The sequence below is a fragment of the Sinohyriopsis cumingii genome, chromosome 15 (genome assembly GCF_028554795.1).
Source record: "Sinohyriopsis cumingii isolate HCF-2022 chromosome 15, ASM2855479v2, whole genome shotgun sequence".
NCBI lineage: Eukaryota > Metazoa > Mollusca > Bivalvia > Unionida > Unionidae > Sinohyriopsis > Sinohyriopsis cumingii.
Genome location: NC_142975.1, coordinates 113979147 through 113993546, shown reverse-complemented (window position 1 = coordinate 113993546; position 14400 = coordinate 113979147). Strand labels below are relative to the sequence as shown.

At 39.2% G+C, this 14400-nt stretch overlaps 1 protein-coding gene across 2 annotated transcripts in view; it reads right to left on the bottom strand.

Moving 5' to 3' along the window:
• LOC149782521 (neo-calmodulin-like) overlaps positions 1–14400 on the bottom strand; it is an 84045-nt gene that overhangs the window by 654 nt on the left and 68991 nt on the right. For both annotated transcript variants that reach the window (XM_089933949.1, XM_089933947.1), the window contains exon 7: positions 2618–2674. In XM_089933949.1, the coding sequence (XP_089790075.1) occupies positions 2618–2674 (57 nt within the window). The remainder of the gene's footprint in view (positions 1–2617; positions 2675–14400) is intronic.

The window sequence follows — 14400 nt, the reverse complement described above, 5'->3', positions numbered from 1 at the left end:
CTGCAGTATGTAACTGTGTCATCATTGTAAGAATGTAGGCCTACACCGCCGTAGTCGAATGTGCACGGTCAGTGTTTCAACATCTTCGTTAGCCAAGGTTCCGATGTGATAACCCTATCTACACTTTGGCGTATCGAGCAGATATTTATGTGCTTCGGGTCTGTGGACTGCATTGGATGCGGCGGCAAGCCACCGCATCCAATCAAAATTAAGTTGTTCAAATTTGAACACTGTTCATACGTGATGGAGACAAGGGGAGCATACAATTTGAATGGACTTATAAATAAGCAATTGTCCAGTGGAGGTCCGTGTTTGCACACATACTTTTTACTCAGATAGACCTGTAATGGCTTCCCTCTGGTACATAGTCATACTTTCGATGTTAAACTTCCAAACTATCTTTTTTAGGCCAATTGCCCCCACCATTTTCGGCCGATGTTCAATGCACCACACTATTGGTTAGTAGGCATTACATACTAAGGGAGGCAACGCATGAAATCCAATAGATGTCGCTAGGACAAAGCACCGATATATATCCATCCGCCAAGGTGTAGGTAGGGTTATCGTATCAGAAGCATGACTAATGAAGATATTTCAAATTATCCATGATCACTGTGACCAACTGTATCCATATATCAAGAGTTATATACACTGTAAATGTTTCAAATGAATCCTGTGACCAGCTGTATCTAAATATCAAGAGATCTGCTGAGCAAACAAGCCGTCAAATATTTAACCAATATGTGAACAGTTGTTCCTTTTAACTGATAGCATACAAGTTATCTATATAATAATTATGAAGGAAAGGACATATGAAGGTGAGAGTAGTCTCGTATTAACTGTCACATTATTTAGTCTTGCAAATAAAGTATAATATAATAATTTATTCATTAATCTAAAAGTTAATTAAGTTTATGTCCCACCATTACCAGTCAAACGGATCCCACGGGGTGCGGAGATCTTCTAATACAATCACTACTGCACCGAGTTTAAAAAGAAAGAGGAAAAGCCTTACAACAGACAACAGTATCGCAGACAATCGTCCGCGTAAATTTAATTTCAAATGAAATAAATCAAATCATTATTTTCAAATTTAATAAAATTAGGGAAAAAATATTACCTCACCGTAGATAAGCAATGATTTATTACATGAAATTATAAGGACGCTGAACGCTGGGCGAGATCCGCGCGCGCAGAATAGGCCTTATATCGTCCGATAGCAACATTAAATAACCGCCCATCTTAAAAAAAACTACCTAACTTTAATTTCTCTTTTCTGACGTTGAATAATATGGAAGTAAACACGATTTACCATTTTGGAATAACATTTCCACACTTCTACATCTGCAGGAATGCGAATTAAAATGGCCCATTTAAATTCTGGAATCAGCCACGAGTAGATTTTCAAACAGGCTATAGCAGTTTTAAACCTTCGGATTAAAGGTGAGTCACGTGCCTGTGTTGTGATATTCTGATTATGTGATGAATTTCTTGTTCGCATCAATCTTCGTATTGCAGAGGTATTACATTTGTTATGTATAATTGATTTGATTGTATCTGATTTAATATATAAATTTATTTCAAGTTAACTGTTTGTTTGTCAGTTTTATATTTTTTATTATTTTTCATTACATGATATTGTAATGTAAATTTATTCATAGAGATGATACTTTTTCCAGAAAATATTTTGACCTTGACTGTTCCTTTCAGTAAACACCAGGTGTTGACCTAGATCCTGGCCTTGATTCAAAATTAGTAGCAACCACGTAAATAAGTGCTATTTTTATGTTAAAATGATTGGTTGTTGTCGAGGTCATGATGGGACTACTGATTTAAGATGTAAAAAAATTCTTAAATTTTATTTCTAAGAGTAAAATGATTGGTTTTTGTCAGGGTCACACTGGCTCTACGTGATCTTTAACAAGTAATTAATTTCGACGCGGGTCTGCAACATGATCACGTGACACCCTTTTTGCGTTTTAGAATACGATATAACCTTTGTTTTGGAGAGATGTTCTCAGTAGTAGTTGGGCTCTTACACTGGAAGTTTTATGTTGTGCTGTTTGGAGTTATTTCAAATTACTTGGATTCAAAAGGATTAATTCTATTTTCCTGGAAAATACATGTGTTCATATGAAATTGCTGAACAAAGACAACTCTTTAAAATAATTATTCAGATTTCCAAAACCGGAGTGATATTTCTTGTTTCTACAAGGAATTGTAGACTTCAACACTACATATTACAGCATACGTCATCGTCTTCCATCTTGGATTCTTCGTCGGGATTAGAACTTGAAATCAGTAGAATATTTTGTTATTAGGACTTCTAAAATTTTATTCGTGGATTATTCTTGGATTATTTGTGGATTTGATTCTATAAAACCGTAAGTTCATATTTTTTTTCTTTCAGTTTTACAGAATTTTTCCATTGAAATAAATTATTATATTTTTCAAAGCTTGTTGTTTTCACTCTTTCTTGTGGTAATGTTTATTCGAGCCTAAACACGTAACATAAGACATTCGTACATATTGGTTCTTATAGACCTAACTTTACTTTATGCATTAAAGAAATTAGTGACTGTCACAATGCAAACAATGTAGTTATTTCTTTCCTCACCATTAAAATCTATCCTTCCGTCCCCATCAATATCTACTTCTGCTATCATTTCCTCAACTGCAATGCAAAATAAATAAGAATGTAAGAGCGTGCATGTGGTACTCGTAATCAAAATAACTAATTTGCATTAAAGGTCATTCACACTTGGTCTAATCTAACTGATATAAGGATAACGCATTTGGAAGGCGTAATTTGGTCTGATGTTATTGATATAACGGTACTTCGTTTGTCGTATTTGGTCTAATGCTACTTATATAAGGATAATGTGTTTGTAAGTCTGATGTTGCTGATATAAGGATATTTTGCGTTTGGAATTCACCCTTGATATAATGTTACTCATATAAGGAAATTGCATATGTAAGCCGCACATACTAATGTTACTTGTATGAGAATATTACGTTCGGAAGTCACACCTGAACGAATATTACTGATATAAGGATAATGAATTTTCAAGTCGTACTTAGTCTGATATTTCTGAAAAAAAAGATATTGCGTTTTGGAAGTCGTACTTGGTCTAATGTTACTGATGTAAGGATACTGCGTTGCGTATAGAAGTCACACTTGAGCAAGTGTTACTGATATAAGGACCATGCTTTTGGAAGTCACATTTCTTCTAATGTTTCTGATATAAAGATATTGCGTCTGTAAGTCGCACGTGGTCTAATATTACTGATAAGGACATTGTGTTTGGAAGTCGTACTTGGCCTAATTTTACTGACATAAGGGTACTACGTTTGAAGTCACACTTGAGATAGTGTTACTGATATAAAAACATTGTGTTTGGAAGTCGTACTTGGTCTAATGTCTGTTATAAGGATATTGCGCTTGAAGTCACGCTTGGACTAGTGTTAGTGATATAAGGGAATTTGTATCTTACTTAATGTTACTGATATAAGGATATTGCGTTTGGAAGACACAATTTGTCCACTGTTATTGATAAAAGTGTATATTACGTATCAACAGTTGTCTTCAAAATGCCTCACGGATGAAAAGAAGATACGATATGGGGTAACAACAAGACAGCACGTCGTTAATTACAATTGCATTTTACGTGTGGCTAATTGCAACTTCTGGAGCTAAGAATTTTGATAATCATATGTTCGGCGATAAAAGGAACCAAATTAAGGTAATAGTGGAGCTTCTTTGATGCCACATTGAAATTAAGAGAGAGAGAGAGAGAGAGAGAGAGAGAGAGAGAGAGAGAGAGAGAGAGTGTGTGAGTGTGTAATTTAGATTTTTAACGTAGCTTTAATAATTTTTCAGTCATATCGCTACGATGTCTGCAAGGTGGCAGTTTATAGTGATGTCTAGCACTGGGGCATCATGCCGCAGACATGTAGCATGATGTCCTACCCAGTCACATTATCCTGACACCGGGCCGACCAGTCCTAACACTAACCTCTTAAAGCTGAGCGCCAAGCGAGGCAGCTGTTAGTACCGTTTTTGTAAGTCTTTGGTATGACTCGGCCGGGGATCGAACCCACGACCTCCCGCATCCGAGTCGGACGCTCTAACCACTAAGCCACCGGAGCGGTACAGAGAGAGAGAGAGAGAGAGAGAGAGAGAGAGAGAGAGAGAGAGAGAGAAAATTATTTTAGATACAAATCATTTAAGTGATACTTCCATAGAACTATAGCTATACTAGTCAAATAAATCAACCCTAGCACCTATAATGGTTTGGTGGGTGGTTCGGGACATGATCGCAGAGATTTATTGCAGACAGACTTATTCACAACAAATGAGTGCACCTATCGATCCGGTGTTCTGGTGTTACAATCGGTTCAGGGACCTTTCAACGATCGTAACAGCATTGTTCTGTGTCAAAACCGATGCTTGACAACTTGTAAATCCACATAAAATAACACGACCCTAATCTGTTGTCATTTTGAATGATCAGCTTCCATGGGCAGCGACTAGACTGTTCCATATTAATTGAAGAACCAATTAGATACAAATTTTGTTCGTTCGTAGTTGTTAGTAGTGAATGGGGACGATATAGGGCAAATGAGAACAAAGAAAGAAAAACACCCTGGGACGATATAGGGCAAATGAGAACAAAGAAGGAAAAACACATTGGGACGATATAGGGCACAAATGGGAATTTAATATGGGAAATGTTAACATGGGTGGGACTACAGAGGGACAAAGGTATTGGGACTGTATAGGGACAAGAGGAATGGAACAGGGAAGGTGACGTCACCGTATGGCGCTTGTACTTTTTACCTCTGTGAAACGTCACACGCAGTGATATCAGTTTCTAAAAAAAGCCATTCGGACAAGGCGAACCGGTGTAATGGCATTCAGTGTTCTTTTCCGTGATATTGTTCGTGTATTGTTATTACTGAAAACCATGTACCAGACGTTAAATTTGTTCATCTGAGTACAGATGTGAATTCCAATATTTTTGTTACAGTGGTGCTTAAGACTGCAGACTGTATAAATCATGTAATCAAATTTGGTGAATCTTTCTAGAACACTATAATAAACAAATTGCTTGCAATTTCATCACCGATAGATATTTTGAGATGAAAATTCCAACGGAACTGCCAACCCCACCCCACCACATTAAATAAAGCAGACGAAGTATTCTTATATTTGATTCATGTTTTAACATACACACAGAGAGGGATTTATGTAGGAAAGTGACTATTTCTTATATTTTGTTTAGCGCACAAAATTACACTCTGCTTAGTTGATGTGATATTACGCATGTAGAATCTATAAATCTTTAATATGTATTCCATAAGTTTAAAAACAATGTATCGATGTTTTCTTTGGGGGGGTTTCGGGGGTGGGATAGTGGGGGTGGGGGTGTATTATGCATTAGTGATGTTATTAACCTTTTCCGATTCCGATGTGTTAATCGGTAACAAAGCTAAGAAAAGAGGAGAGGAAAATTTATATGTTTATTTCAATGTCCGTTTTACAAACAAATCTTAATTTTGAATGATAGTTTAGAACATATAAGAATGGATTATGTTCATTAGAGTTATGTTGTTGAAGGGAACAGTAGTGGTTGATTATATTTATACTATGTGAATGACACATTTCCTTAAAGGAGACCAGAAACCAATGGAAATATTGGATAATAATAAAGGTACTATAGCAGTAAACCTTATTCTGAAGTATCATCTGCGACCGAAATGCCAATATTAAAATATTGGCCTATCTTCTAGGAGCTGAATTTCCGTGACCTCGTATGCAAAATTTCCGCGCCTATTCGGTTACTTTCGGGATGTGACGTCATAGTAGCGACTCCAGCAGCCCAAGTGGGAGTTGCCAGAGTAAAAGACAATACCGTTTTGCGTTGCTTACGGGTGTAATAAAACATTAAGAAAAGCCAGTGGACAACACTTTTTTTTTCTTTTCCGAAAGATAAAGGCATATTGAAAGAATGGATACATTATTACAGACGAGTCGATTTCAAAGCAACACCAAACAGCCCTATGTGCTCGTTACATTTCTCAAAGAACTGTTACGACAGGGATTCTGAAAAAATGGCAGCTCAAGGATACGCAAATGCTAGGCTTAGACAAAAAGTTGGCTCTGTTCCAGACATAACGTTGAATATTTTAAATCCTGGGAAAAGTGTTGAACGTGCGAGTTACGAAAATAGGCAGAAGGCCGAGTAAGTGACCACAAAATGCAACAATCAAAGCTATATACAATTACATTTTCCAAGGGAACTGCCAGCCCCCCACCCATTAAATAATGTCGATGAAGTATTCTTATATGTGATTCATGTTTTAAACAGAGAGGAGTGTATATAGTAAGTGACCATTGCTTACATTTTGTTTAGCGCATAAAATTACACTCTGCTCATTTGATGTGATATGATTGTATAATCTAGAAATGTTGAATATATATTCCATATATTTAAAAACAATGCATCAATGTGTGTTTTGGGGTATTATTTGTTTGTTTGTTTTGTTGGTATTATGCGTTAGTGATTTTATTAACCTTTTCTGATTATGATGTGTTAATCTGTAACAAACTTAAGAAAAGAAGAGAGTAAAATTATGTTAACTGTTTTACAAACAAATCGTAATTTTGAATGACAGTTTAGATTTAGAACATATAAGAATGCATTATGTTCGTCAGTTATGGTTGATTATATTTATACTACGTGGGTAATAAATTTCCTTAATTAAAAGATATATACAATTAAATTTTGTCGGGAGGTATAATTTTCTGCATGTATTCATGGAAACAACAACACAAAAACTGCTGTCCCTAATGACAACAGCCAACCTTAAAATAATACATATTTTACACACAAACACTAACTGAAAAGAAAACAAAGTAGATATAAATAAATATTATTGGTTTCAACACATTCATTTGGGACACATACATACATGCATACATACATACATACATACATACATACATACATACATACCGCTCAGGTGGCCTAGTGGTTAGAGCGTCCACCTCGGATGCGGGAGGTCGTGGGTTCGTTCCCCAGGCGAGTCATACAAAAGACTTATAAAAATGATACTAACAGGCGCTCAGCATTAAGAGGTTAGTGTTAGGACTGGTCCTAGTGTCAGGATAATGTGACAGGGTGGGACATCATGCTACCTGTCTGCGGCATGATGCCCCAGTGCTAGGCGCTCAGCATTAAGAGGTTAGTGTTAGGACTGGTCCTAGTGTCAGGATAATGTGACAGGGTGGGACATCATGCTACCTGTCTGCGGCATGATGCCCCAGTGCTAGGCATCACTATAAACTGCCACACTGCAGACATCGTAGCGATATGACTGACTTTTTTTTAAAGCTACGTTAAAAAAAATCTAAATCACACACACACACACACACACAAATACATATATAATATGTACATGGGAGAGTTTTACTACACGAAGATTGGAAAACAATACAAACGCATGACAAAGAAATAAAATGTACAAAAGTATTACTATACACGCTCACATATTACAGTTGAATATATGAAAACATTACATAGTGAGGGAAGTGCAAAAAAAAAAATATTTTTGCATATATGTCGCGACTTAGTACGTGTTACTAAGTGTCTGTCGGTGCTTTGTCCGAAAACAGTATGGCGGCAGCCAGGCACAAGGATGTTATGGTCTATTTTTAGCACAAGGTAGATTTAAGTACATTGACGATAAGCAACAACGTAGCAGGGCCTGACCCAAGTCGGAACAAACAGCGGGGTAAAAAAACTAGAACGCTTGGCGGGAACGAGACTGGCGGGACAGAGACAGAGATAACACAGACAAACACAAACAATTATACAACATACTAAACAAATTTGTTGAGGCAAGAAAGCAAATCTTTTCGAAGCATATGAGTGGCCCTGAAAAGGGCCTTTGGTTTTTGTTAACATCATTCCATTAACATAAAGAGCAAAGCATAGGTCTCCTCTTCCTCAAACTTCTTCTGCCTTCTGGTCCGTAGATTAAGACCCTTTTTAAACAACCTTGTCTCTACACATAAATTCTTCTTTTCCAAACGCATGTATCCGTGATCCTGATAATTGTCCATGATGATTTCACATACATGGTTAAGTCCGTACGGAACAGCATTGGGGACGTCCATTAATTATGTCAACAATTTTTAGGCAATTTTTTTAACCCCCCTCCCCCTCCCCCCTTGTCAACAACTGTCAAACTTTCAGTGACCCCCCTAATAAAATTTTACCCCCCCCCCAAACTAACAATATTTTATACGGCTGGCTTTTATCCTAAAAATAGAATTATGGAAATTAAAACGTCTACAAATAAATTTTAATACATTTTTTTTTTACTTGTTTAACAGATTTCAAATTGACTATAACACTTTGAAGTCATGAAAAAATCGAGAGTTCATATTATAGCTTCTATCATCTTCCCATGGGGAAGCCAAATGTTCCTCAATTGTTATAATGGGCATAGTGGCTGATTCATTAATTTCTTGTGGAACCGATACACCCGACAAGTCAACATCATCTTCATCTAACCATTCTGCGCTTAACATCTCTCCATGAGCAATAATTGCCATCAGCTCTCTCTGTCTTTTGGCAGCCACTCGTATTGGCTGAATTCTTTGCGGTTGAGGAGCATGTAGTAATTGCCTAGGCCCAAGATCGCGTTGTCGGTGCTGTTGAACATGCTTCTTCAACATGACTTGTGAAGCAACATAGAGGTGACAGATTTTGCAGATCCGTTCAAGCAACGACAACTGAATGGAAGGACAATATAGATCATATGGAAGAATTCTGAATGCCTTTGCCGATCGAGGTAGCATGTTATAAACTTTCAAAGGCTGATTGAAGAAAAGAGATGGAAATCTGTGCAAGTCGGTCTCACATGCATCTGGTGCTTTAAGGCTTGTATACAGTCTACAGTCTACATTGAATAAAAACAAAATATGATGATGCAAGACTATGACTTCCTTGGCAAGAGCTCAACCGGTTTAGGATTAAACTGGTGGGCTGTTGACGGGCGAGCGAGTGTGTGCCATACCAACGCACCGACTAATTTCCTATTTTTTGATTTATTAAATTTATTGTAATAAATAACATTGTTGACGTCAATTTATCTTGAACTCCCCCCTCCCCCATGTCAACAATTGTCAAACTTCTTCAAACCCCCTCCCCCCATTTTGTTGACATAATTAATGGATGACCCATTGACGAAACGAGGGTAGATGATTCCACGTTGGTCCACATCTTGTGACGAGAACAGGTGAAGGGAATGCGGTGAACTGCGGTTATTTATAGGGGAAGGGCGGATCGAAATGGATTGAGTTTATTCACCAATCCAAACACGCATTACAAAATTCAGTTACAACACTAATCAGTCTTCCAATCCGAAGAGAGCAGTCTGTGACGTTACATTCCCTATATAGATGCGTTTGCGTCTGTGCACAGTCAATCCATGCGATACAGTTTTCAAACATGACGGAACCTAAGAAGAAGATGTATGTGGGTGCACCGGCTGTGGAGACGAAAAGTGATGGTATAGCAGCGGCTACCAAAAGTCAACACAGGCCTACTTCCAAAAGAGGTTAATTTTAATTGGGATTTTTTTTAAGTCGATTTTCTTCTTCTTTACTACACGTGGAGGATTTTAAACAGAGACAGAAAGAAGAATTGGAGAAATGTTTACAGCAGCAGAAGGAAGCGGAACAAGATTTTCTCCTTCAACAACAACATCGAGAAGAAAAAGAGGCAAGAAGGAAACGACATGAAGAAGCAGAGATGAAACACGGTCAAAGAGAGAAGGAGAATAGTGAAAGCCAAACGGTCACGGTACTTTTAGACATTTTAGCAGAGTTAAGGAGTCTGAAACAAATTTATCAGACTTATTTATTACGACCCAAGAGAAAAAGACCTTCCCGAGCCTAACAGTCCATCTCTGTTACTACACCTATGATACCACCCCTAGTGATTTCTACAAAATCATCATCGACAGGAGACAGTCCAGAAGTAGGCCTTGGCCGTGGCAAAGGCTTAAGGCAGTTAAAGATGATTACGTCCAGTTCCTGATGTTTTTTATTTATTTATAAAACACAAATACCCAACGGTCCTTTTCAGGGCCACCCACCTCTCTCGAAAAGAGATACTATTTTAATTGCCAAAATCAATTAAAACTCAAAAAGCAATACTTTACCCATAATGTACGTATGTGAATGTTTGAGTGAGTACGTGAGTGTAGGTTCTTATTCTAAAAATCAAAACCAAGAGACACGTTTTATGCCTGGTCTATTCTGGTACAAATTTTACAATCCAATTCACAACACAACACAACACTTTAAAAAGTTCATAGACATCTTCTGTATCTGTTTTTTCTCTCTCTGTTTTTTAAATTTCTTCACTTTCACAGGTTTTCCCTCCACTTCTTCCTCATTTATTCCTCTTCTTCTTATTTTTCTCTTCTTGGACTTGTCTGGGTTCTTCCTTTGGGGAGGGTACCTCTTCTTCCTCCTGTTCGTAACCCCTCTCTTCTTCTTGTTCCTGTTGTATTTTAGGGCAATCTGAAGACCAATGTCCTTTTTCTTGACAACGATAACAAGTATCTTGACTTTTGTCTCTTCTAACACCTGTTTTGCTTTTTAGACGGGCTGGACACTGAAGACCAATGCCATTTCTTCTTACAGATATAGCAAATATCTTGACTTTTATCTTGAAAGGAGAGTGAGTAGTCCGTCGGCTTGTCTGAAGAAAACTTTCTTATGACACCTCGCAAAGCTCTGATCAAAAGTTCGATCAGTGTGGGCTCTTCCATCGTTCTGTTCGGTTTAAGAGTGCAATGAATATTGGAAGGGAAGGCACACGCCCTTTATAGCACCCTTTATATATACGCTGGTCTGACATGGATATAAAGTGTCCCATGGCGTTTAAAATGTAGTCATTTGACTTTTCGCAGTCAAGATCAAACGAACGCATAAATTCGTGGAGAAAGGAGAAGAAAGTAAGAGACAGAAACGTGATTTATCGCCTCGTACAGTAGCTTAAATCTTGGCACAAATTCATGCCAGTGATTTTGAAGATGACATGAATGAGCCAGAATCCAGACCCAAAGAGTCTACACCTAGCCAAAGTTCACCACCATTAGTAAACCCTGAAAATCACAATCGAGAGACGGAAAAGCGCTCTTCTAGAAAATTTAGAACTACGGCTTACACCTACACGGTGAATTTTAAAGATTTCAAGTCTAACGTACCACTGGAGACAGCAGCAGGCTTCATCACCGAGGTGTGGGATTCTTTGTTAACCACTCTGAAAAGCCAATGTGAAGCCAAGGAAGATGATCGCTAGAGACTTTCCATTCATCACGACAGTCTGAAATCCCCCGTTTGGATCGAGTTTTTGCAACCCAGCAGAACTGACACCTTGCAAAGTCATTGACAAGATTCAACACGTGCAACAATCCAACGACAAATTTCACATCACCGATGGAAAAGCCACACTATTCATGACTCACGTCTCTCTCCCCAAAGGGACAGGACAACGCAGAAAAGTGTTATTAGTGGACGACCTTCGCAGCATCAAGCGTAGCCTGATCCAAATTAACAACCCTCAGGACCAGATGTGTTTAGCCAGAGCCATCGTGGTGGGACGAACGTATGTCGACAAGAACGACACGGTAGAATGGAAAAGAGACTGGGAGAACATGGAAACATCGAACCGAACCAAACAACGAAGTGAAGCAGAGCTACTGTTACAGCAAGCGGGGCTATCCAAAGACACACCCAGTGGCAGTCCTGAAATGCAAAAATTGCAAGCTACACCTTGAAAGTGGACCCTCAAGAAGTCCGCGGCCCTTTTTGTTTCGAGGCAAAGATTTCCAAGATGGAAAATACATTCACGTCTATTATCACGATGAACATTTCGACACCATCACCCGTATCACCGCATTCCTAGGATACGGCTATTACTGTGAGAAATGTGACTATGGTTATAACAATCGAGAGCAACAAAAGCATTGTGGATCGAAATGCTCAGGATGTTTGGCCTCTCAACCCTGTCTAGACGAAGGACAACAACGAGTGCATTGCCCTGCTTGTCAGCACACTTTTGTCAGTCCAGCATGTTACCAACAACATCTGAAGACACAAGGTTCACAGCAGAAAAGTGTTTGTCAACTGCTGTGATTGTGCCCGACTTGTGGACAATGCATACGTACCAAGAGTGCCAAGGCACACGCATGTTCAGGAAAGAAACGATGTCACATTTGTCGCCAAATCGTCAACTTGGAACACCAATGTTACATTCAAAAATACCATTCCAAACATCAAGAGAAAGATGACCAAAATAAAGGCAATTTCATCTTTTTCGATTTTCAATGCATGCAAGAGACTGGCATTCACATTGCTAATTTCTGTGTGGCTCATCGAGCGTGCGAGAAGTGCATCCAAGAGCCTATCTTTAGTCTATGCCCTCACTACAGCAAGATTCCTGGAGGACGTGAAAAAAATCTTTCAGGGACGGAACATGCTTGCCGATTTTGCGAAATGGATCTTAGACCCCATCGACGAGACGTGGAGCCAAGAGGACATCGAACGTTACGGAGATTGTCATCGCCATGCCACAGTGATGGCTCACAATTGTTCGGGATACGATGGAGAGTTTCGTTTGAGATACTGTACGGAACAAGGCACCACATGTCCGAAAGTCATTTTGAACGGAGCCAAAATCATTTCCATGCAAGTGGGACAAGTACAGTTTAAAGATTCGATGAGCTACTTGGACATGCCTTTGAGTCGAATGCCTAAAACGTTTGGAATGACAGAAATGGCCAAAGGTTATTTTCCCCACTTTTTCAACACCGAAGCCAATCAATACGCCGTTCTACCCCATTTACCTGAGGCTTACGACTACAACCCCGACAACATTCGCACCGAACAACGAGAAGCTTTCTACGCTTGGTACCAGGATCACGCCTCGGACCCCTTCGACTATCAGGAAGAAGTGTTAAACTATCGTCGTTCCGACGTAGACATTTTACGAAGTTGCTGTGGAAACTTTCGAGAACTGTTCATGGAACACGGAGGGGTCGATCCTTTGAAAGAAGCCTGCACCATTGCCAAAGCGTGTTCCTTAGTGTACCGGCAACGATTCATGCCCGAAAACACCCTGGCTTTCATCAGCCCTCAAACGACTAAATTTGTCAAACGTCAATACTCGGTCAAAGCCCTACGTTGGCTACATTACTTGTGCGACAAGGAAGACAAATGGATTCAGCACACCCGCAACGGAGGAGGCGAAAAGATCATCGGAACGTATTCGGTGCATGGCTGAGACTTAGAAAACCCCAAGATCGTGTACAAGTTTAAAGGTTGCTTATTTCACGGATGTTCGGTCTCTTACCCTGAACGTGGCACTGCAAATCAGTTTTACAAAGAACCATGTTAAATTCCCAGGCCACTTATCAGCGACGCTTAAAGTTAGAACAGCAAGGATACCAAGTGGTGGAAATGTGGGAACACGAATAAGATCACCGTTTGAAAACCAATCACAGAAATTAAAAAATATGCACCGAGAGTCCTGCGCCTGTTCCAAGTCGGAACTGGATATGTTTGCCATGCCACCTACTATGATGACAATGCAGTAATCCCAATGGGTCAAATTTCATCCCATCTCCTCTGTCAAAGACTCAGGGTCAGCTACCATCGAGTTTGAAATCAAAGGAGAGCCCGAAGATTACATGGATCTGAATGGCAGTTACTTGTACTTTAAAGTGAAAGTGATCGACACATCAACAGACGGTCCCGATATCAAGGACGAAGATAAAGTAGCCCTGGTCAACAACTTCATGCATTCCTTGTTCAGCTGAGTGGATTTGTACTTGAATAACAAACTGGTCAGTAGCATCATGGACACTTACCCTTACCGATCCTACCTGGAAAATCTTTTGAGGTACGGAACAGAAGCCAAGAACACCCATCTGGATGCTTGTGTGGTATGGAAACCTGACACAGTGGGCAAGTTTGACGATACCGATTTGATTACAGTTGAAGATCCCATCCACAATGTGGGATTCAATCCCGACGAAACAAAATCAAAGTTCCTAACAAAAATTTAGAACTGATGGATCGTTTGGATTTAGACATGTGGTTGCAAGAAAAGTATTTGCTGAACGGTGTGGATGTCCGCCTGAGACTGAATCGTAGCAGTGCCGCTTTACATTTGATAAGTGATGATGTCTATTACAAAGCCATCATCCAAGAAGCCATGCTCTACGTACGTCGTTTGGAAATGTTACCTAAAGTAGGAAACATCAGTCACACTTTGAGCAGAACGACCGCTTTGTATCCGATACGACATGTGGAAG